The 25,396-nt window shown below is 36.0% G+C and overlaps 1 protein-coding gene across 1 annotated transcript in view; it reads right to left on the bottom strand.

The window, feature by feature from the left end:
* The window catches only part of b4galnt4a (beta-1,4-N-acetyl-galactosaminyl transferase 4a), a 240,420-nt gene that overhangs the window by 85,138 nt on the left and 129,886 nt on the right, over positions 1-25,396 (bottom strand). Inside the window, exons 4-6 of the mRNA XM_073831802.1 lie at positions 15,531-15,626; positions 7,617-7,707; positions 4,451-4,551 (exon numbers count right to left, since the gene is read on the bottom strand). Coding sequence (XP_073687903.1) covers positions 4,451-4,551; positions 7,617-7,707; positions 15,531-15,626 — 288 coding nt within the window. The remainder of the gene's footprint in view (positions 1-4,450; positions 4,552-7,616; positions 7,708-15,530; positions 15,627-25,396) is intronic.

Here is a 25,396-nt window from a genome sequence, read left to right on the forward strand (position 1 = left end):
TGGTCTGGGGCTGCATGAGTGCTGCTGGTACTGGGGAGCTGCAGTCCATTGAGGGAAACATGGATTCCATTATGTACTGCACATTCTGAACTAGAACATGATGCCTTTCCTCTAGAAACCAGGCCAAAGGCAGTTTTTCAACATGATAACGATCCCAAACACACCACCAAGATGACAACTGCCTTGCTGAGGAATCTGAAGGTGATGGGGTGGCCAAGTATGTCTTCAGACCTGGACCCTATTAAGCACCTGTGATCCCAGCAACATGGTGCATTATATTCAATTTTCAAAAGATGTAGAGTTGAGGTCAAAAGTTTACATCCCCCTTTGAGAATCTGTAAAACTTTAATTATTTTACCAAAATTAGAGGCACAGTACAAAATGCGTGTTATTGTTTATTTAGTACTGGCCTGAATAAGACATTTCCCATAAAAGATGTTTATATATAGTCAACAAGAGAAAATAATGGTTGAATATATATAAAAATTACCCAGTTCAAAAGTTTACACCCCTTTGATTCTTAATACTGTGTCCTTAGATGAATGGATCCAATTATCTATTTTGTTTAGTGATAGTTGTTCATGAGTCCCTTCTTTGTCCTGAACAGTTAAACTACAGGTCCCACAAATTCTTTGGTTTTCCAGCATTTTTGTGCATTTGAAGCCTTTCAAACAATGACTTTATGATGTTGAGATCTATCTTTTTACGCTGAGGACAACTGAGGGACTCATATGCAACCATTACAGAAGGTTCAACGCTCACTGATGCTTCAGAAGGAAACACGATGCATTAAGATTTATATAATTAAAGATCAGGGTAAATTTCTTCTGGGATACATGTAACTATCTTCTGTAGCCTTTGAAGGACAGGAAAATAAGAAAAATGTAAACATCTCCATTCTGTTCAAAAGGGATGCAAACTTTTGACCTCAACTGTAGAGTTTTACCATGTCTCTTTATCAAAAACAATGCAATATGACTCTACAAATGCAATTAGTCTGTTCCAAAAATAGTCAGCTGTTGCTTTTTGCATTTTACCTTCGGCTCGTTTAAATGTCAGTCTCTTTCTCACACAAAGCTTGTGTTTACTTTGAGAAGACTTGGAATATAGTGAAAGTGGCACTTCTGGGGTGGCGTTTTTGCTATTTATTATCTTGGACAAGGTACATTTTTTGTACCATGAAAGAAAAGAAAGTCCTACAGGTTTGGAACAACAGAAGTGTAAATGATGACAAAACTTCATTTTCGAGTGAACTATCCCTTGAACTACTCTGTAACACAATTTGTCCGGACAATGGAAGTGCAGCGGATAACCTGGCAGCTGTATATTTCATCTTTCAGAGGCATCTGTGGTATTTCTCCTCTCTCCTTTATGCTATTCTGTCTATTTTTGAGCCATGTGAACTTTCCCAAAACACAGAATTACATTGAAGAAACTCATTTCGTCTATCTGCGACCCTGGAGTCTTGAATAAATGGAAAGGGGGCAAACAGAGAAAATACGGGAGCATTGGAGTCACATCGCTATTATACTGAAGTAAGATATTGCTCTTTCTTCTTCAATGTCTTTCTTCCCTCAAAGCATTTTTGTTCCCATTTCATTTTCTATTTGTCAAGTAGTCGCCTCAAAATTGATATGAATCTTCGCTAAATGAACCTTCAGATGAATCACGAAACATTTGAGTGTCTAAATTTATACAAAGCGTTCCTCTGTGTCTCCAGCTTGGATGGATTTCCCCATCTACAGGTGACTGGAAAAGGTCTGTCGCTTCCGTAAGGAGTCACTCGGAATTCCGGACAGGCTGCGATTCTTTTCTTAGACAAAGAGACGCCTCAGAGCCTCTGCATTTCAATCGATCACACATCTCAGGGTATCGAGTCCTCGGCTGGCGGGCGAGAGCGCCAAGTCCAGTCTGAGCCAGACGTAATCGATACGCCAGTAAACCGCACATTCCCTGTACACTCTCACAGGCTTCTGGCTGAGGCGCTAATTGTGTTTTACAAAGCCAATGCTCCCTCACATCGTACAAATCTACACTTCTAAGTACTGAGACCTCTGGGGAATTAATCTAAATGAAATCCACCATGCAGTAGCAGCAAGGTCCTCTGTTGGAGGAAATAGCCGCCGCTGCCCACAGTGACTGTGGAAGCTGTTATTCAATGACTAATGAAAGGAGTGCTGACTGATATTTATACTTTAAAGCTCATAAAATTTAATACAGGTTCATGGGCAAGTAATCTACACTAGATAATATACAATTTATAATTTGTGAACCTGGACCACAAAACCAGTCGTAAGTAGCACGGGTTTATTTGTAGCAATAGCCAAAAATACATTTTACGGGTCAAAATTATCGGCCAATAATCATTAGGATGTTAAGTGAAGATCATGTTCCATGAAGATATTTTGTAAATTTCCTACCCTAAATATATCAAAACCACATTTTTGAATAGTAATATACACTGCCTTTAAAGTTGTCCAAATGAAGTTCTTAGCAATTTTCTCAATATTTTGATTTTTTTGCACCCTCAGATTCCAGATTTTCAAATAGTTGTATCTCGGCCAAATATTGTCCTATCCTAAGAAACCATGCATCAATAGAAAGCTTATTAGATAAATCTCAAATTTACCCTCATGACTGGTTTTGTGGTCCAGAGTCACATTTAAGCAAGTTAAGTTAAAAACATTTTTTTATTTAGTTTAAAATGTATTATATTAATATTTAATTATTTGTATATATTTTTTAATATAATTCATATATTAGTTTTACGCATTCATATTAGTCACTAAATTACATATAATACATATAATATAATATATAATTTCATTAAATTATAATTTAATTGTACAAATTATTAAAATAATTATATATTATATATTACAATTATATAATTGTATATACCATAACTACAGTGCCTTGCAAAAGTATTCATACCCCTTCATTTCTTTCACGTTTTATGTTGCTGCCTTAGGTTAAACCTTTTTTAAATTACTTTTTTTCCCACATCAATCTACACTCCATACACCATAATGACAAAGCAAAAACAGAACTGTCACAACTTCATAAATTTACAAAAACTTCAAAACTGAAATAAGTGCATTGCATAAATATTCATACCCTTAACTCAGTACTTAGTTGAAGCACCCTTCCAGCCTCAAGTTTTTTTGGGTACGATGCAACAAGCTTTGCACATCAGCATTTGGCAATTATCTGCTATTTTTCTCTTTGCTTCTTCAGCTTGGATGGGGTCTGGTTGATATTTTCAGGTTTCTCCAGAAATCTTTGATTGGGTTCAAGCCCAGGCTGTGGCTGGGCCACTCAAGGACTTTCACAGAGTTCTTTATAAGCCACTCTTGCTGTGTGCTTAGGGTCATTGTCCTGTTGGAAGGTGAACCTTCTGCCTAGTCTGAGGTTCTGAATGCTCTGGACTGGGTTTTTTCATTAAGGCTATCTCTAAATTTTGCTGTGTTGAGCTTTCCTTCTACTTTGATGAGTCCCTCAGTCTCTGCTGCTGAAAAACTGCCCCACAGCATGAGGCTGCTACCAGCACACTTTACTATTGGGATGCTACTCTGCAGGTGATGAGCAGTGCCTGGTTTCCTTCAAACATGATGCTTGGAATTGAGGTTCATCAGACCAGAGAATCTTGTTTCTCACAGTGTGAGGGTTCTTTAGGTGCTTTGTGGCAAATTCCAAGTATGTTCCAGTGATGTTTGTCCTTCTGTAAGTTTATCCCACCTGCATATATGATCATAGAGCTCGGTGACCATCAGGTTCTTGGTCCCCACGTTTACCAATGCACTTCTCCATCAATTGCTCAGTTTGGCCAGAAGGCCAGCTCTAGGAAGAGTCCTGGTTGTTCCAAACTTCTTACATTATGCATAATGGAGGCTACATGCTTCTGTGAACCTTCAATGCAGCAGAATATTTTCCGAACTCTTTCACAGATCTGTGCCTTGACACAGACTTGTTTCTGAGATCTTCAGGCAGTTATTTTGACCTCAGAGCTTGGTTTTTGCTCTGATATGCATTTTCAGCTGTTAGACCTTTTCTGAGAGGAGTGTGCTTTTCCAAATCATTCCCATTCAATTGAATTTGCCACAGGTTAACTTCACTCCAAGTGTAGTAACATCTACAAGCAATATGAATGCTCCTGAGCTAAATTTCAAGTGTCCCAAAAAAGGTTACAAATACTTAAGCAATGGAATCATTTCAGTTTCTTATTACTATTAAATTAGCATTTTTTGCTTTGTCATTATGGTGTATGGAGTGTAGACTGATGTGGGTCAAAAAGTCATTTAAAGCAGTTTAACATAAGGCAGCAACATAACGAAATGTTAAAAAAGGGGGTATGAATACTTTCGCAAAGCACTATATATACATTATCGTAAGCATTACAAGATGATTACAAGACAAACACTGCAAATCTTTGCAATCTTAAATCACTTACCTTTCCCACATAGGCCAGCAGACGGGCGTTGAGAGGACTTTCATCGGAACTCAACCAGAACTCAGAGTTATCATCCGAAGAAACCGCAAACTGAAAATCACCTGCAAAAAATAAAAGCAACAAACACTGGTAACAACACCCTTTCTTTTATTGTATGCAAATTATACTTAGTTATTCTTTGATAACATGTATGCGTGTGATTGTGAGGGAATAAATCAATTGTACCCAACAGAAACATCAACAATATATTTTGGCTTTAAAGGGGTCATCGGATGCAAAACTAACTTTTCCATGTTGTTTGAACATTAATGTGTGTGTAAAACCACCCTACAATGATAAAAATCCACCCAGTGGTATTTGTTTAGTCTTTAAAAGTAATTTTTAAAATCAGGTCATTCTCAGCTTCTTGTCGGTGTGACCAAACATTGACATGAGCGCCTTACCTTAGACCCACCCTCACCAAACTGAAACAGTCCGAATACGATTGCCATTGTGTTTTTAAAAGGAAAGCGCCGATCGCGATCTACATATGCATCTATGTTTGTGTGAATCATTCGTGATGCAGCTTCACTCACAGCAGAAGTGAGTAGAAGGGTTTTTTATGCATCTTTGCAAATGGCCTTTCTTATAATGTGCTTGTTGGCAAGTTTCGCCGATAAACGCAGCTAAATGCAGCTAAAGCGGCTAAAGTAAACATTACAGCTTGTAATCTCTCAGCAGAGAGGGGCGGGGCGAGCAGAACTCATTTGCATTTAAAGGGCCCATGCGATAAAATGAGCTGACATTTTGCAGAGCTGATTTTGACAAGGTAAAATGTTTTTTTACACTACTATTGAGAATTTTTAACCAAAGTAAATTAGAGACTTTTCATTAAGAAAGAATCATATGAACTTGTGGAAAATGGCTATCCGATGACCTCTTTAAATGATTAGTTCACTTCCAGAATTAAAATTTCCTGACAGTTTAGTTTAGCCCCATATTATTCAAGATGTCATGTCTTTCTTTCTTCAGTTGAAAAGAAATTAAGGGTTTTTGAGGAAAACATTCCAGGATTTTTCCCCATATAGGGGACTTCAACGGGGATCAGCGGGTTGAAGGTCCAAACTACAGTTTCAAAAGGCTCTACACGATCCCAGATGAGGAATAAAGGTCTAATCCAAGGCAAGGCAAGGCAAGGCAAGTTTATTTATATAGCACATTTCATACACAATGGTAATTCAAAGTGCTGTACATAAAAAGGAATTAAAATCACAATAGCATAAAAATTTAAAATAATAATCACAACAATAAAAACAAAATTAAGAACATTTAAGATGATTTAAAAAAAAAAAAAAAAAAAAAAAATGATTTCAAATTAATTAATACAGTAAAATGATTATACATAAAATAATGCAAACTGTTCGGACGTAGCACAGTGCTCATTCAATAAATGCACAACTGAACAGGTGAGTTTTGAGTCTGCATTTAAATGTGGCTAATGTATTAGCACATCTGATCTCTTCTGGAAGCTGATTCCAACTGTGGGCGGCATAATAGCTAAAAGCGGATTCCCCTTGTTTTGTGTGAACCCTTGATATTACTAACTGACTCGATCCTAGTGATCTGAGTTGTCTGTTAGGTTTATATTCAGTGAGCATATCTGCAATGTATGTAGGTCCTAGGCCATTGAGTGCTTTATAAACAAGTAAAAGTACTTTAAAATCTATCCTAAACATAACTGGAAGCCAGTGTAAGGACCTAAGGACTGGTGTAATATGCTCTGATTTTTTGGTTCTAGTCAGAATCCTGGCAGCAGCGTTCTGTATGAGCTGCAGCTGTCTAATGGTCTTCTTGGGAAGGCCGGTGAGGAGACCATTACAATAGTCCACCCTGCTGGTGATAAAGGCATGAACAAGTTTCTCCAAATCTTGACGGGAAACAAAACATCTAATTCTTGCAATGTTTTTAAGATGATAGTATGCTGATTTAGTTACTGCTTTAACATGACTACTGAAACTGAGGTCTGACTCCAGAATCACACCCAGATTCTTGACTTGATTTTTTGTTTTTTGACCCCTAGTGTCAAGGTACGCATTTACCTTATGAACTTCATCTTTGTTTCCAAATGCAATGACTTCCGTTTTCTCCCTGTTTAACTGTAAAAAGTTTTGGCACATCCAACTGTTAATTTCATCAATGCATTGGCAGAGAGAGTCAATGGGGCTGTAGTCATTTGGCGATAAGGCTAGGTAAATCTGGGTATCATCTGCATAGCTGTGATATGCAATTTGGTTCTTTCTCATTATTTGACTTAGTGGGAGCATATACAGGCTGAACAACAGAGGCGCTAGAATTGAGCCTTGTGGGACTCCGCATATCATGGACGTCCACTTAGACTTATGTTCTCCTATACTCACATAATAGCCTCTCCCTTCTAAGTATGACCTGAACCATTTGAGAACCATCCCAGAAAGCCCGACCCAGTTTTCCAGTCTATCTAAAAGAATGTTATGATCGACAGTGTCAAACGCAGCACTGAGATCTAGTAGTACCAGCACTGATATTTTGCCAGAATCTGAATTTAGGCGAATATCATTTATTATCTTTATGAGCGCTGTCTCTGTGCTATGATGTTGTCTGAAGCCAGATTGGAAATGGTCCAGGTATCCATTTGAGTTTATGTAGTGATTCAGCTGATTGAAAACAACCTTTTCAATAATCTTGCTTATGAACGGAAGATTTGAAATTGGTCTATAGTTGCTCAATATGGTGTTAATCCAGCGAAACGAGAGTGAAAAACTTTCTTCCAACTTCAAAATCATCCAAAATCGTCGTTTTCAAACGTTTCTTTGCACGTTCACTTTGTAAACACTGGGTCGGTACTTCCGCCTAAGTCCAGCTAGTGCAAGACAAGCATTTTTATTAAAAAAAATTACCGATCGTTTCACTAGATAAGACCCTTATTCCTCGGCTGGGATCGTGTAGAGCCCTTTGAATCTGCAATTTTGACCTTCAACCTATTGCTCCCCACTGAAGTCCACTATATGGAGACAAATCCTGGAATGTTTTCCTCAAAAACCATAATTTCTTTTCAACTGAAGAAAGAAAGACATGAACAACTAAGTAAATTATTAGTACATTTTAATTCAGGAGTGAACTAATCCTTTAATTACAAACGAGCATTTACCATCTTTGTAAGGTAGAATGTATCCAAATATTCTCAGGCCATAGTTCTTCCATTTTGGAGCCACGGCCAACTTCTTCACAGTAGTTCTCGTCTGGAGAGAGAAAATGCATTATGAAATTAGTATGTAAACATCTCATAAACATCTCTGGAATAAAATGGCCGTCTTATAGCCTTGATAAGGCTAACTTTAAAGGTAGTATTTGTGTCCTTTTTACACATTAAGCATATTTGGCAAAATTACAGCTTGGTTGGACGTGACACAAAATATTCTTGTTTAGAAATTACATTTATATTGCTTGTTATTTGCTGACAGAGTTCCCACTTTATTAAACATTTGAAAAATCATTAATAGACATTAAATGGATGGAATTTCTCTCTCTCTCTCCCTCTCTCTCTCTCACAAACACACACCCACACGCATACACACACACACACACACACACACACACACACACACACACATGTTGGGTTTACATGTTTTATGGGGACATTCCATAGGCGTAATGGTTTTTATACTGTACAAACCGTACTTTCTATGGCCCTACACCTACCCTACACCTAAACCTAGCCCTCACAGGAGATTGTGCATACTTTTACTTCATCAAAAAAACTCATTGTGCATGATTTATAAGCCTGTTTCCTCATGGGGACCTGAGAAATGTCCCCACAAGGTCAAAATCTACTGGTATTCCTATCCTTGTGGGGACATTTGGTCCCCACAACGTGATGAATACCAGGTACACACACACACACACACACACACACACACACACACACACACACACACACACACACACACACACACACACACACACACACACACACACACACACACATGTATTAATTCATTAAAAAAAATTGAAATGGTTTATGTATATTCCAATATATGTTTAGATTTCACGATTTTGTAATAAAAAAGCAACTCTGAATAACGAAGACATAATAAAAAGTTTTCAAGTCGGTTTTAATGTGATTGTCATTAAAACTGACTTAAATGTCCATAGAATTGTTATAAAATTTTTATATTTGTCATAAAAATCAATCACTGAGACATAATGGCCTCATTTTATTTCAAATAAAACGCCTCTCTGAGTTTTGCAGCCGTTCCTGCTGTGTCTGTCCAGTCTCACCCTGCCATAAATGCTAAACAGACACACAGAGACCAGAATCTCAGAGATCTGTCATCTGTTCACAACAATCACAGAGACAGAAAGACGGAGATAAAGAAGCGGAGGAACAGATAGACGGTTTCCGGAACAGTATTTTCACAGTATGTGGCCGTATGTGCTTTTAACTTTGGGTGACTTCTGTCAGACGTCTTGATCTGGGATCTATTAAAACAGGCCTGCCAAAAAAGTACCCAAAAACTAAATATATAAATAAATGACAAAGTAAAGTTGAGGAAGTGGGAGGACTACGTAGGTGGTCTGAGCTAAACAGAATACACAAAGACCGATCAGGAGAAGCCAACTGTATAATTCTAGCCATTACAACCAGTAGGGGCTTTCAATTAAATTCAGCCCCCTTACATGATGAGAGACGCTGGAAGTTTGCACACACCTTCCAACATCCTATAATATTCAACAAAAACACAAGGAATACTTCAACCAAAAAATAAGTTAGTAAATGACAACAGAATGTATTTCATGGTGACACCAAAATAAAAGTAAACAAGTAAACAAACAAACAAATAAATAAATAAATATTTGTATGGTGACACTAAAATTATAGTAATTAAAAATAAAGAAATGCTTTTTTTGCCTTGATTGACTGATTGATTGATTGATCGATTGATTTATTGATTGATCGATTGATTTTTATGGTGACAACAAAATAAAAGCAAGCAAGAAAGTAAACAAATAAATAAATACATTTTAATGGTGACATAAAAAAGTAAATACATAAAGAAATTATTTTGATGGTGACACCAAATTAAAAGCAAGCAAATTATATAAATAAATAAATACATAAATCATTTTCATTGTGACGCCAAAATAAAAGTAGTAAATGATGGAATTTAAATAAATAAATGAATGATTTTGTTAGTGACACCAAAATAAAAGTGAATGAATGAATAAATCATTTTTATTGTGACACCAAAATAATAGTAATAAAAGATTGAATTTAAATAAATAAATAAATTCTATTGTGACACCAAAATAAAAGTAGTAAATAAAAAATAAATACATAAATAAATAAACAAATGCCAAAATAAAAGCAAGCAAGCACGTAAATAAATACAGTTTAATGGTGACATAATAATAATAGGGCTGTCAATCGATTAAAATTTTTAATCGCGATTAATCGCATGGTTGTCTTGAGTTAACTCGCGATTAATCGCACATTTTTATCTGTTCTAAATGTACCTTAAATTAACACTTTTTAAAGTTTTTAATACTCTAATCAACATTGGCATGGATGCTTTAAGCAAATATGTGCTTATTATCAGTGAAACCATACTTGACTAGACTAACTTGTTTCAAATGTCATAGATGTTTTTCAAATAACTTGTTCATGTCTATTAGACACATGAAAAAAAGAACATAGAAACACCAGGTTCCCATTACTTCTCTTTCTTTGCACTGAGCAATTTACTTACACAAGCCTGTTTACATTATTTGCAGGACAGGGCAGCTCACTTCTTCTGAACATGTAAAATCTACATTTATTATTACATTTGTTTGCCTCTCGGTGCCCACATACTGTCATTTGATGCAGCCAAGTTCTCAACAAAACTGTTTCCATTGTTTTGATGTAATATTTCTGTTATCAGACAACCAAAGTAATATGAAATAATAACAAAAAAAAAATCCTGAATTATGATCATGATTCAATCACTGAAAAGAATCATTTACCGGCATCTGGACATAAGTCACTATTCCCTGCATTATTATCGTTGTTTTTAACTTCCTGTTTGAATGCCTTCAGGATCCTTTGACTTTTTAGGTGTTTAGCCATTTAAAGTTATGTGATCCCAAAAACCTGCTTCTTTTATGTTTTAATGTATTGTTTTGGTTATAATGTACTGATTGGAGAGCCTGGTCTCATGCAAATGCGCACTAGCACGACTTTCTGTTTCTATTTGGCGTGCTATTAACAAGCTGAAATTAACTTTGGCGTACATATGATATGCAATTATGCATGTGTTTGACGTGCATTTAATACGCCGTTTTCGCGTGCATACTCGTATGTGGCTTTACGCATCAACCCCACAGCAACAATCCTAACGTAGCCCGACTCCGCTTGCATTCATTAAATATGGCAGAAGTGCCGGTGTACGCAAAAGGATAAAATACAGAAGTACCTGCGTACCGGCCCACTTCAAGCACTGGAATGAACATAACATCTGTTTTAACCGAAAGCGCTGCTCCACTGCCGCTCGCTGAACAGAGCAGACGCAGATATGAAGAGAGGGAGGTGCGCGCGCATTCATTGGGAGACCTCACGCACGTTCAGCAAAACCGAAGAGCCTCAGAAACTATATTGGGTTTGTCCAATTATGTGTTTATGTATTGTTGCTAGACACTTTTCGCTAGGTTGGCAGCACTGCATCCATTTCTTTAACTATGGGCTAGGTAGTGGGTCAAACAGAAATGCGCGCTGCGTTAATCGCGCGTTAATAAAATTAGTGCCGTTAAAATGAATTTGCGTTAACGCGCGATTAACGCGTTAATTTTGACAGCCCTAAATAATAATAATAATACATTTAAAAATAAATAAATACATTATTTTGATGGTGACACCTAAATAAAAGCAAGCAAGCAAATTATATAAATAAATAAATAAATAAATGATTTTGACATTGACACCAAAATAGAAGTAAATAAATAAATAAATAAATAAACAAATGCCAAAATAAAAGCATACAAGTAAATAAATACATTTTAATGGTGACATAATAATAATAATAATAATAATAATAATAATAATAATAATAATAATAATAATACATTTAAAAAAATAAATAAATGATTTTGATAGTGACACCAAAATAAAAGCAAGCAAGCAAATTATATAAATAAATAAATAAATACATGATTTTGACAGTGACACCAAAATAAAAGTAAATAAATAAATAAATAAATGCCAAAATAAAAGCATACAAGTAAGTAAATAGATACATTTTAATGGTGACATAATAATAATAATAATAATAATAATAATAATACATTTAAAATAAATAAATAAATAAATGATTTTGATAGTGACACCAAAATAAAAGTAAATAAATAAATAATAAATACATTTCTCCATTAAAATAATAAATGATGGAATTTAAATAAATAAATAAATAAATGTTTTTGATAGTGACACCAAAATAAAAGTGAATAAATTACTAAATAAATTAATTAATAAATTACATTTCAATGGTGACACAAAAAAATAAATAATGATAATAATAAAAATACTACATTTAAAAATAAATAAATTAATGCTTGTGATGGTGACACCAAAATAAAAATAAGTAAATAAATAAATAAATGATTTTGATAGTAACACCAAAATAAAAGCAAATGAATTAATGAATGAATACATAAATGATTTTGATGGCAACACCAAAATAAAAGTAAGTAAATAGATAAAAAAAAAAAATCCATAGTGACACCAAAATAAAAGTGGTAAATAAATAAATAAATTCCATTGTGACACCAAAATAAAAATTATTAATGATGGAATTTAAACAAACAAACAAATAAATGATGTTGACAGTGGCACCAAAATAAAAGTATTAATTAACAATAATGAAATGATGGGATGAAATACATAAATGCTTGATTGATTTTCATGGTGACAAATAAATAAATAAATATTGTATATGCCACCTAAATCCATAATTCATTAGCAAAACTACAATATATAATCTTAGAATTATTATACCAACAATTAACTTATAATAAATAATATTTTACTTGTAATAAACAAATAAATTTCTACTTAAAGACCCTATGAAATGGTTCAACAATTACAATTTTATTTATTTTTTCCCTCCTTTGTTTATTTATTTTCCTTATTTTAATCCTAGGTTTTATTTTTACTTCTTATGAAAAAGGAAGTTAGGGTGGGCATATCATAGTCAGAAGTAGCCGATTTTAGTAGGAGGGGCATTCATTTTTAGAAAGAATTTGATTGGATCAAATTTGGACACACCCTCGAGTGCAGGATGACTCATCAAAAAAGACTGTTCATTTTAAACGCATATATGTATGATAAAATATTTGCATTAGATTTAATTCCAATCTGAAAACACTGAAGTTCTCTTCCGCGGTAGAGAAATGAATTTCCCAACTGAGTGTAACACGCTGACAAGTTCTTCTAAAGAGCAAATTCCTCCCAACTATCACATAGCTGCTTGTTTACCCGGCTTTCTGCTAATATTTACTTTCCACCGTTTCAGTTCCGCTTCACTGGGCTCCCCATGCAAATTTACGGCCGCTGTAGTGCAAGCCGTGGGCTTGTGTTTAAAAATGCCTATCTAACCAAACACAGCGCTGTCACATTACTCTAAAACTCAATTATGTTTTTCGCACATCATCACGCCATCAAACCAAAACAATGCGCTCTTAAATATCCTTGCTAAAGTTTACCGTACCAATAACTCAACCATCTCGTATCACATCTGTATTTATCACTTTTTGGTAAGATTATTATAATTCAAATTCCAGATTTCCTCTTTGCATTTAGCTCAACTCAATCATAGCACTATCTTCCATCTCATAAATCATACAAGCTAAACAGATAATCAATAATTAATGTGTTGATTTTAATAATTAACTGGCTCATCTAAAAACAAATTGTCCTCTTTAAAGCTTCCTGCAGTAAAAACCGGCCACGGGGCGAGCAAAAAGAGTACAAACTGTTTCAAGAGTTGAATTAAAGATTCATTTTTAATATCTCATTGCCGAGTGACTGCACATCAGTAAATCCGCATCGGTTTTGCTATTAATTATTTCAGAAAACTTAATTATGCTCAATTTTCAGTATGCAAGTAGTAAGCTTTCACTGTTTTTCCTTGCAATCTCCTGATGTTTATGTGAGCACACACGTCTCTCGAGACGGAAGTGTGAGTTATAGCCGCTCCAGGACAATAGACAAAGCAATTTCAAATTCTATATCACCTGAGACGACATGAACTTGAGAACTGCTCTGTGGGAGTTCTGAAGTATGAAAGACACAGAGAAGCACAGACATGCTCACACTCTCAAGAAAATAACAAACACACACGTCTATCTGTCCAAACATCTGAGACCGTTATGTAAACCTGGATGTTTTGGGATTTCATCCATTAAAGCACAAGACGCTCTTTGGGTCATTTTTACATGATTCTAGAGAACATGATCATGAAGTTTTAAAGGAAGCTAATAATATACAGTGAGGGAAAAAATTTTTTTGTACATTTGCCCACTGATGAGGAAATGATCAGTCTATGATTTTAATGGTAGGTTTATTTGAACAGTGAGAGACAGAATAACAACAACCAAACAAAATCCAGAAAAACGCATTTCAAAAAAGTTCTAAATCGATTTGCATTTTAATGAGTGAAATAAGTATTTGACCCCTTCGCAAAACATTAGTACTTGGTACTTGGCAATCACAGAGGTCAGACGTTTCTTGTAGTTGGCCACCAGGTTTGCACACATCTCAGGAGGGATTTTGTCCCACTCCTCTTTGCAGATCCTCTCCAAGTCATTAATGTTTCGAGGCTGACGTTTCGCAACTCAAACCTTCAGCTCCCTCCACAAATTTTCAATGGGACCGGCTAGGCCACTCCAGGACCTTAATGTGCTTTATTTTGAGCCACACCTTTGTTGCCTTGGCCGTGTGTTTTGGGTCACTGTCATGCTGGAATACCCATCTACGGCCCATTTTCAATGCCCTGGCTGAGGGAAGGAGGTTCTCACTCAAGATCATCCCTTTGATGCGGTGCAGTTGTCCTGTCCCCTTAGCAGAAAAACACCCCCAAAGCATAATGTTTCCACCTGGTGTTCTTGGGGTCATAGGCAGAATTTTTCCTCCTCCAAACACGGCGAGTTGAATGGTCTCATCTGATCACAACACTGTCACCAAGTTCTTCTCTAATTCATTCAGATGTTCATTGGCAAACTTGTACATGTGCTTTCTTGAGCAGGGGGACCTTGCGGGCACTTTAGGATTTTAGTCTTTTACGGCGTAGTGTGTTACCAATTGTTTTCTTGGTCTCAGTTGCCTTGAGATCATTGACAAGATCCTCCAGTGTAGTTCTGGGCTGATTCCTCACCATTCTCATGATCATTGAAACTCCACGAGGTGAGATCTTGCATGGAGCCCCAGACCAAAAAAGATTAGCTATTCAGAGACAGTTATTCAGTGTTTCTTCCATTTGCGAATAATTGCACCAACTGTTGTAACTTGTAGCCAATCTTGTAGCCCATTCCAGCCTTGTGTAGGTCTACAGTCTTGTCCCTGACATCCTTGGACAGCTCTTTGGTCTTGGACATGGTGGAGAGTTTGGAATCTGATTGATTGATTGCTTCTGTGAACATCTTTTTTACAGTTAACAAGCTGAGAATAGGAGCACTTCCTTTAAGAGAGTGCTCCTAATCTCAGCTTGTTATCTTTATAAAAGACACCTGGGAGCATGAAATCTTGCTGATTGATAGGGGATCAAATATATATTTCACTCATTAAAATGCATATCAATTTATAATTTTTTTTAAATGCATTTTTCAGGATTTTTTGTTATACTGTCTCTCACTGTTCATATAAACCTACCAATAAAATTATAGACTGATCATTTCTTTGTTAGTGGGCAAACACACAAAATCAGCAGGGGATCAAATAATTTTCCCTCACTGTAATATTGCATTGAAAAATGCTAAATAGATGTAGTCTCAGACTTTTGGAGCAGAAGGTGATTGTGTTTCTGTTGATACTCACATGGGGGTAGAGAGGAAAATGCAGGTTCTTCCTGAGCTGAGCGACTGAGGAGCCACACCAGTCTTCAAAGACATGGAGATTTGCTTGACCTTTAAACTGTGAAGAAGAAACAGAGAAGACTTGAATAAAGAGACACTGCTAAAATGAATGAAAAACCCTGCCTAGACCCTGCCATCTTTTAAAGGGAACCCTGGGTATTAACACTGGCATGGCTTAATATAATATAAACGATGTCTCTTATTGAAATACGTAGTAGAATTGATTTTTTTTAACTTTCATGGGTTTTCTACTACATATTTACAGTAAGAAACATAATTTATGCAATTATGTTTTTACGCAAACACAGTAAAATGCACAAATTCACATTGTTTACATTCACATGTAATGCAGAGATTTTGGTCAGCAAAACCTGTTTTGCCTAATATAGTTACTTAAAGGCCCTCTTAAGGTAAAATGTTAATAATAAAGTAACTGATTTGCATGTTGACGGTTCTCTGATATCGGTTAATGGTCACATGACAAGTGGTAAACAGGTAAATAAATACAAATATTAATATATACCGGGGATGAAAACTTTTTGAATTTGAAGATCAGGGTAAATTCAATTTTTGGGAAACATGTAAGTATCTTTTGTAGCTTCAAAAGGGCAAAATATGATATTTAGGCAAGATAAGAAAAAAAAGAAACACCTCTTCATTTTGTTCAAAAGTTTTCACCCCCTGGCTTTTAATGCATTGTTTTTCCATCTGGAGCATCAGTGAGCGTTTGAACCTTCTGTAATAGTTGCATATGAGTTCCTCAGTTGTCCTCAGTGTGAAAAGATGGATCTCAAAATCATACAGTCATTTTTGAAAAGGGTTCAAATACATAAAATTTAGGACCTGAAGGATTTTTCTGAAGAACAGCCGGCAGTTTCAATATCTTATTCTTACTAAATAAAAAAATAACATGCATTTTTTACGATCTCTCTTATTTTGGTAAAATAAAGAATTGATTTATGTAGACTTTTGACCTCAACTGGAAATGCATAGATAGATATGTAGTTGGCAAAGCTAGTTTCAAAGTAACTTCCTGAATAATGGCAGAAGCCCATGCTGAGACCAGCATCCAAAACTCCAGCTGTGCTTGTCTCTTCAGCGGGGAGCCAGTGTGTTCTGGACAAAAATACAATATCCACAGTCTTCAAAAAAAACACCAACTTCTGCAGTATTATGAGATTTACAGCAGAATGACACCAGGGACTGAGTCACCAAACCACTGAAGATCCGTCAGAGGAAGAGATGTAGATCTAATCCTGTACTGACCGCTGCCGTGTGACCTCTGCCGGACCAACCCGCCACATTTTGATCCATGGGGAGATGAGCATTAATAAAACACGACAGCACTTTAGATGACTGGTGTTCTGGCACATTGTTCCACACACTCAACGGAGCATCTACAGGCTCCCCGAAAACCACAACAAAACAGCGCAGAACATCAGAGGTGTTACAGCCTGGAGCTAAAGGCAGGAAAACGAGAACATTTACAGCCCAGTAGAAAAATCTAATCGTTTCAGAACGCGCTCACGGCGCTCGCTTCTGATGGGCCGTGTCACAAACTATTAGCATCAGTTAGCACGCTAAAGCAAGGATGACCACGCGCAATACCGAGAACGCCGGTGTCAGTTAAAGCTTTTTAAGCCCGACAAATAGAACCGGCATATTCACATTAGACAGCCGGCTACACTTTCAACCCAGTATATTTTATTCCCGGTATTTGGTGTCTGTCAGAAGACATTAGACTCGAGCAGACAGAAGAGAACTGGGAGTTATTGTTTATTCCTTGCTGTTGGCGCGAAATTGATTCCTTTCTCTCCCTCGACGAATTCTCTAAACGCGATCAATACGAGAAGATCAGAAGCACAATTCTGTTACACACCACATTTGCACACACCACAGAGACTAAAGGAATAAAGGCACCTTGCGGTTGAAGAACTGGAGGGAAATTCATTCGCTTTCATGAAGTGGAGAAACTTGGGTTGCATCAGTTTGCAATGAATCTTTGATGAACAAATGCGCCTGACCATCACAGCTGAGGTGAACTCGGTCAACCCATCAGTTTTGTACTTTATCTAATAGTACCTTCGGTAACTGACCTCGGGTTCAGGAGGAATGGTTGGCGTCTTGCTGAGAAAGCGTGAAGTGGTTTGTGATGCAATTTCAAGGCCTTTCCTACAGGAGTCATAACATGCAAAAATCTTTTTTGGTCTTTTGAAAAAGGCATTTGTATATAAAGCAACAAAAAGCTAATCTTTAGGGTTTTGTCATTAGAATGGACAGCTCCAAAATCCAAAGGATCCAACCGACTTTTCTGGTTATAGGTTTAATTCCCATGATTATATTATAATTATATAATAATAATTATCATAAAATTGTTTATAAATCAGCAATTTTACATGAATAGCAGGCCGAGCGCTCTAGGTAATCACAACTTGCCGATATACAGCTATATTGCACGGCTACAAGTTCCGTTTATACAACAGTTCGTTGGCACGAGTGAGTAAATACATAAGAAACAACAACGGAGTGTCTTTAAAAACCCTCTTTTCTGCATAACTACTTCCTTCCACCACAGATTCAAATCTCAAATGGACTGAGTGAGTGTGATTACCTGCAGCTGATACAGCATTCATTCTTCAGCTCAATCTCATATTCACAATAAAACATTAGTTTAAATGTCCCCTGAAGAAAAGTGTGATTTCAGTCAGAAGTACAAAGGCAGCGCGCTTATATGCAGCATTCCATTTACATAAAATATAACATGATGAGATTTTGCCCTTAGCCAAAACGATTTGCTCTGGAACAAGTAATAAATTAATGAGACCAAAGACTGCCTGTTAGATTTATCCATAACAAATTATATCTCATGTTTAACCACTATGGAGACATCAGAGCCAATGGCAAATTCCAGAAGATCTGGTGAGGTGAGGCTGCTCTCAGTGGGTTGATGAGCGCTTAACGGCCGCTGACGCCCTGGAGCACAAATCCATAATTATATAATAATACTTATCATAAAATATTATAGTATAAATGTTCATAAATCAGCAATATCATACAAGTAGCAGGCCAAGAACCATAGGTAACGACAATGTGCCGATATATAGCTATACTGCATGGCTACAAATGTGATATTGAATTTATACACACAGTTTGACACACAAGTGTGTAAATACATAAACAAAATAACAGAGTGTCTTTAGAAACCCTCTTTTTTTGCTAAACTACTTCCTTCGGCCACGGATTCAAATCCCAAATTGACAGTTTAACAGCTGAGCCCAAAGCCTCCGTTACTGATTCGAAAACAGAACTAGTAACGAAAAACATCAAGTTGCTTTATTGAAAGCTTGTTGTATTACTGTATTAAAATCTTACTGTATTATAGAGTATTATGAGAGATAGATGGACTGAGTGAGTGTGATTACCTACATCTGTTACAGGATTTATTCTTCAGCTCAGTCTCATATTCACAATAAAACATTAGTTTTAATGTCTGCTGAGGAAAGCGATATCTTTGTAATACTATCCTTTCACTTGTTAGGAGTGATTTCCGATGACAGCGCTGCTCAGTGCATTTGTTGGCTACGTCTTACAAGCTGTTATTTTAAGTACAAATAACATCCTTGTTTACAACAGCATTTCAGTCTCTTTCAATATAAAAGTTTTTACTGCTAACTCATAAAATCAGTCTCTTGTCTAATGACGTAATAACTAAAATCACCATCACAAACACACACACACACACACACACACACACACACACACACACACACACATGTTGGGTTTACATGTTTTATGGGGACATTCCATAGCCGTAATGGTTTTCATTCTGTACAAACCATATTTTCTATCGCCCTACACCTACCCTACACCTAAACCTAGCCCTCACAGGAGATTGTGCACACTTTTACTTCCTCAAAAAAACTCATTGTGCATGATTTATAAGCCTGTTTCCTCATGGGGACCTGAGAAATGTCCCCACAAGGTCAAAATCTACTGGTATTCCTATCCTTGTGGGGACATTTGGTCCCCACAACGTGATGAATACAAGGTACATATACACACACACACACACACACACACACACACATCGCTTTTCAATACTAAATACTATTGTTAAATATCACTATTATTTATATAAACTATTATTTATTTAATAATAACTTTTAATAAACAACAGCAGCCATCATAAAAGCTGCTAGGCAATTCAGTCAAAAGTACAAAGGCAGCGCTCTGATATAAAGCATTAAAATATAATGTGATGAGATTCTGCCCTCAGCCAAAATTATCTGCTCTGGAACAAAAAATAGATTAAGGAGACCATTAGATTTACCCAAAATGAAGCATATATCATGTTTAATAACTATAGAGACATCAGAGCCAGTGGCCAGATGGCCTGGAGCTCATATATTCAAAAACATTGAAGCAAATGTTCAAATAGATGTTATCTTTATTAACAAACCGCATATCTGAAGTCTAAACAAGTACATTCGAGAAAAAAAAAAAAAAAAACTACATTCTGTGACACAAAAACAGCATTATTTATAAAAATACAGTGGATTTGTGCGTCCGCCATGACACTCGCTGTGAGCAATATTGCAAGCGGAGGGACACAAAAGGTGAAAAGTTTGTTGTGACAGCTAAAAGTCCTGTTATCACTAGAATATCACGCTCCTCTCAGCCAATCAGATTTGAACACCAAAAAGAACTGTTGTATGAAGATATATATCTCATATGTTTAACAAAGTATCGTAAAAATGTTGCAGCATGAATTTAATATCATAAACATATTGCATACATGTAAATATAAATGTGAAATTAATATTACAGTATTATTTTGATGTTGCATAGTGATTTGGGTTTTAGAAAATAGGAATACAAATGAAATACATTATTATTATTATTATAAATGTTACATGTAATCATATAAATGTCACTTTTTTGTAAAAATAATTAGTAATTCTGCAATTAATTAATTAATTAATTTCAACTGAATAAACATTATGCTTCAACCTCAATATGCTAAACAATGACCAATGATATTTTTTTCAAATCAAATATCTGAATGACCAATGATTTTTTTTTTTTTTTCAAATCAAATATCTGAATGATTTTTAAAATACTATTTATTAAAAAAACTCTATTATGAATTAGCATTTTTTTATTAGAAGTAATGTTTTTCGGTTTTTGGCTAAGAGTCATTTGTTTGCAAAATAAACAGCACAGTTCAAGCAGACACTAAAAGCGTGGTCATATTTACCATTACTTGAAGAAATCCAGGAATCTATGTTATCGTAAGTTTTGCAAACATTTGAAAGATTTGAAAATATTCGAGATCATACATAGCTACATTACTGACAAAAGACAATGGAACTTTTTGTGCGTAAATTTCGCTAATGAAACACAATATCTACTGTATGTATCTCATTAACTAATTCCACCTCACAAAATGTTTGACAAAACCGCATACTCACACTTACAGAATTTCCCAGACTTTTGCCAATGGGACTAAATTTTAAATTATTGTCAGAAACAAGCAGTGCCAACTCTATTGGCCTCGAAAATAAACCTGCAACCCATACGCAAGCAGTGACATCCATGTGAAAAGGATAGCCAATCATAACAGAGATACAGTCAAGCCCGAAATTATTCATACCCCTGGCAAATTCTGACTTAAAGTTACTTTTATTCAACCAGCAAGTTTTTTTTTTTTTTTTTTTTTTATAAAAAGGACACAGACGTCTCCCAGAAGATAATAAGACGATGTACAAGAGGCATCATTGTGGAAAAAATTATTACTCATCTTTTATTTACATTTGAACAAAACGTGGCATGTCCAAAATTATTCATATCCTTTCCTTTATTGGCTATTACAGCAATCAAATGCTGCCTATAATTGCTGACCAGCTTTTTGCATGTCCCTACTGGTATTTTGCCCATTCATCTTTAGCGATGAGCTCCAACTCTTTCAGGTTGGAGGGTCTCCTTGCCATCACCCTGATCTTTAGCTCCCTCCACAGATTCTCAATTGGATTTAAGTCAGGACTCTGGCTGGGCCACTGCAAAACATTAATGTTTTTGTCTGCTAATCATTTCTTCACCACTTTTGCTGTGTGTTTTGGGTCGTTGTCGTGCTGAAATGTCCACTGGTGCCCAAGGCCAAGTTTCTCTGCAGACTGCCTGATGTTGTTGTTGAGAATTTTGATGTATTGCTCCTTTTTCATGGTGCTGTTTACTGTGATTAGGTTCCCTGGTCCACCGGCTGAAAAACACCCCCAAAACATTAGGTTCCCAGCACCATGTTTGACAGTGGGGATGCTGTTCTTAGGGTCGAAGGCTTCTCCTTTTTTTACGCCAAATGAAGGCTACATCATTGTGGCCAAACAATTCAATTTTTGTTTCATCTGACCATAAAACAGAAGACCAGAAGTCTTCTTCTTTGTCCACATGAGCATTTGCAAAGGCCAAGCGGGCTTTTGTGTGTCTTATCTGGAGAAGTGGTGTCCTCCTTGGTCTGCGTCTGTGGAACCCAGCGGTGTTCAGTGTCTGTTGGACTGTCTGCCTTGAGATGTTGCCACCAGCAGAGCCCAGATTCATCAGGATGGCCTTGGTGGTGATCCTTGGATTCTTTTTCACCTCTCTCACTATCCTCCTGGCCAGCACAGGTGTCACTTTTGGCTTCCGACCACATCCTCTGAGATTTTTCACAGTGTGGAATGTCTTGAATTTTTTTATTAATAATACTTTGCACTGTAGCCACTGGAACTTCAAAACATTTAGATATGGTCTTATTGCCCTTTCCTGACTTGTGAGCAGCCACAATGCGCAGCCGCAGGTCCTCAGTGAGCTCCTTTGTCTTAGCCATGACTGTCTACAAACCAACAGCAGAGAGCTTCTGTTTTTCACCTGTTGAGTTGATTAAAACAGCTGTTCCCAATGAATCAGGGTAATTAGGATGCTTTAGAACAGCTTGGACTATTTGGAATGGTATAGAACTTTGGAAAGGGTATAATTTTTTTTTCCACAATGATGCTCTTGTACATCGTCTTATTATCTTTTGGGAGAAGCCTGTGTCATTTACAGTCAAAAAAAAAAAAAAAAAACTTGCCGGTTGAATAAAAATAACTAAGTCAGAATTTGCCAGGGGTATGAGTAATTTTGCGCATGACTGTATATAGGGGTCTTAAAGGTAGAGTAAGAAAAAGTTAGCTGATGCAGAAAAGGAAATCATGTATTAACTTTCATGTCAGTTCACACCTGTATGACTTTCTTTCTTTTACAGAATGCAAATAAAGATGTTTTAAGGAAAAACAACAGCCAAACAACTTTGGACCCCATCGACTTTCATTGAAAAGATCTCCTTTTGTGTTCCACACAAGAAAAGTTATATAAGTTGGCTTTTAATGTTCAGGAAAAACATAAAATGATTAAAATTAACAGCAGGTTTGAAAGCAGTGACCACATGGTGATCTAATACCACATTTATTTCCATCCTATCCTTAACATGTCACATACAACCACAGGGAATGATATAAACATCAATAACAGGCACTTTGATTCGATTCTCGCAACCGTTTTAATGCATACCCTGTTCAATTCAGTGAGTCAGTCTCTCATTTGTGCTGTGAGCTTTTATCCTCGGTACCAGCCCACAAACTAGGCCACAGCGATTAACCCTGCGATTCCACGGCTATAAATAAACACCATCACGCAGAGCATACTGTATTTTCATAGAGTGCCATTCTTGTTTAAACCACAGGGATTTTTATGGGGAGGTTTTGATTAAGCCCAGTCGCCTTCATGGGTAAATATGGCAGCTGTCTTCAACGTTTATATAATCCTTCTGTAATATCTCCTGCCCGCTTGATTCATAGCTACAAAACTGTAATGACTGCTAGCAAAATTGTATATACTGAGTCTTGAGAAGTCATATAATAGCTTTTTGTGATAAACACGTTATTCAATGACAGTCTTCTCTCCAGTCAGCTATTAACTCAAGAACCACTGAGACTGAATCATTGAGTTAGTGAGTTAAAAAGGCATGAGTGAATGAATCCCTCTTTGGAAATGATTCTTTTCAATGATACAGTTCTGAATATTTGGTGAATTAAATGGACTGATTATACAAATGCTGTTGAAGCTTTTCAATTTTTTTTTTTTTTTTTTATAAAAGTGACTTATGTCAATTTCCACTAAGTCTAATTTAATTAAACCAGTAAATGCCAGAACAATGTCATTCAATACACTCAATCTGAATCTATTCCAAAATGAATAGTGGGAAATGTTATGTATCAACTGGATTGGTTGTTGTGTGTTGTGCTGTTTTATCTATTCATCGATTGATCTCTCAAGCGATCACTCATCTGTGTCCTTTATGACGTCACATGCCTCATATTGATTGATGATAGTAATCAAACGCTCTCATTAATCCATTAATGGAAACCCTGCTGCTTCCCAGAACCGGTGCTAATGACTGTATTTAGGAAAACAGAGAAAGACCCGCTCCTCAGATTAATGTTAAACAGCCTTCAGGGACACAATGGCATCAGCGTGTCGCATCGTTTGAATTATTGCTATAAATAATAGCCTATAATAGAGTAAGAAAATGAATGCCTTGGAGATATTCATTTTATTTTTATAAAAAAAATATGTATTGATTATTATTATTATTATTATTATTATTATTATTATTTAGGTTTTAATTTAATTCAAACAGAGAACGATGTTGCATGATGCATAAAAAACTGCTAATGCTAACCAGAGCTCTGTCTTATCTGGCTGGAATTATTTAAATTAAATTAAACTAAACTTTGATTGAATTTAATTGTATATTATTTCTAATTAAAAAAATAAATGCTAACCAGAGCTCTGTCTTATCTGGCTATTTATTTTTCTGTTTTTATAAGTGCCATATTTTTATTTTTTTATGACAATATGCAGTGCCTTGCAAAAGTATTCATACCCCTTGATTTGTTGCAGCATTATGTTAAACTGCTTTAAATTACTTTTTTTTTCTCCCACATCAATCTACATCTCATACACCATAATGACAAAGCACAAAACAGGTTTGTAACAACTTTGCAAATTTATTAGAAATAAAAAAACGAGATCCCGTTGCATAAGTATTCAAACCCTTTTCTGGGACACTCGAAATTTAGCTCAGCAGCATTCATATTGCTTCTAGATGTTACTACACTTCAAATTCATTTGAATGAGTATGATTTAGAAAGGCACACACCTCTCAGAAAAGGTCTAACAGCTGAAAATGCATATCAGAGCAAAGACCAAGTCCTGAGGTCAAGATAACTGCCTGTAGAGCTCAGTGACAGACTTGCGTTAAGGCAATGATCTAGAGAAGAGTTCAGAAACAAATCTGCTGCATTGACGGTTCACATAAGCATTATCCATAATGGAAGACGACTGGAACAACTAGGACTCTAGAAAATGTCTGCCAGCCCCCATCCAAGCTGACAGAGCTTGAGAGGTGAAAAGGTGAGGCAAAGAATGGCAGATAATTGCCAAATGCAGATGTGCAAAGCTTGTCACATCAGACCCAAAAACTTGAGGCTGTAAAGGTGCTTCAACTATGTACTGAGTTAAGGGTATGAATACTTAATGCAATGTACTTATTTCAGTGTTTTATTTTTAATACATTTATAAAATTTGCAAATCTGGTTTTTGCTTTGTCATTATTATGGTGTATGGAGTGTAAATTGATGTGGGGAAAAACTAATTTAAAGCAGTTTGACATAATGCAAAATGAAGGGGTATGAATACTTTTGCAAGGCACTGTATATATATATATATATATATATATATATATATATATAT

The sequence above is a fragment of the Garra rufa genome, chromosome 25, assembly GCF_049309525.1.
Source record: "Garra rufa chromosome 25, GarRuf1.0, whole genome shotgun sequence".
Taxonomy (NCBI): Eukaryota; Metazoa; Chordata; class Actinopteri; order Cypriniformes; family Cyprinidae; genus Garra; species Garra rufa.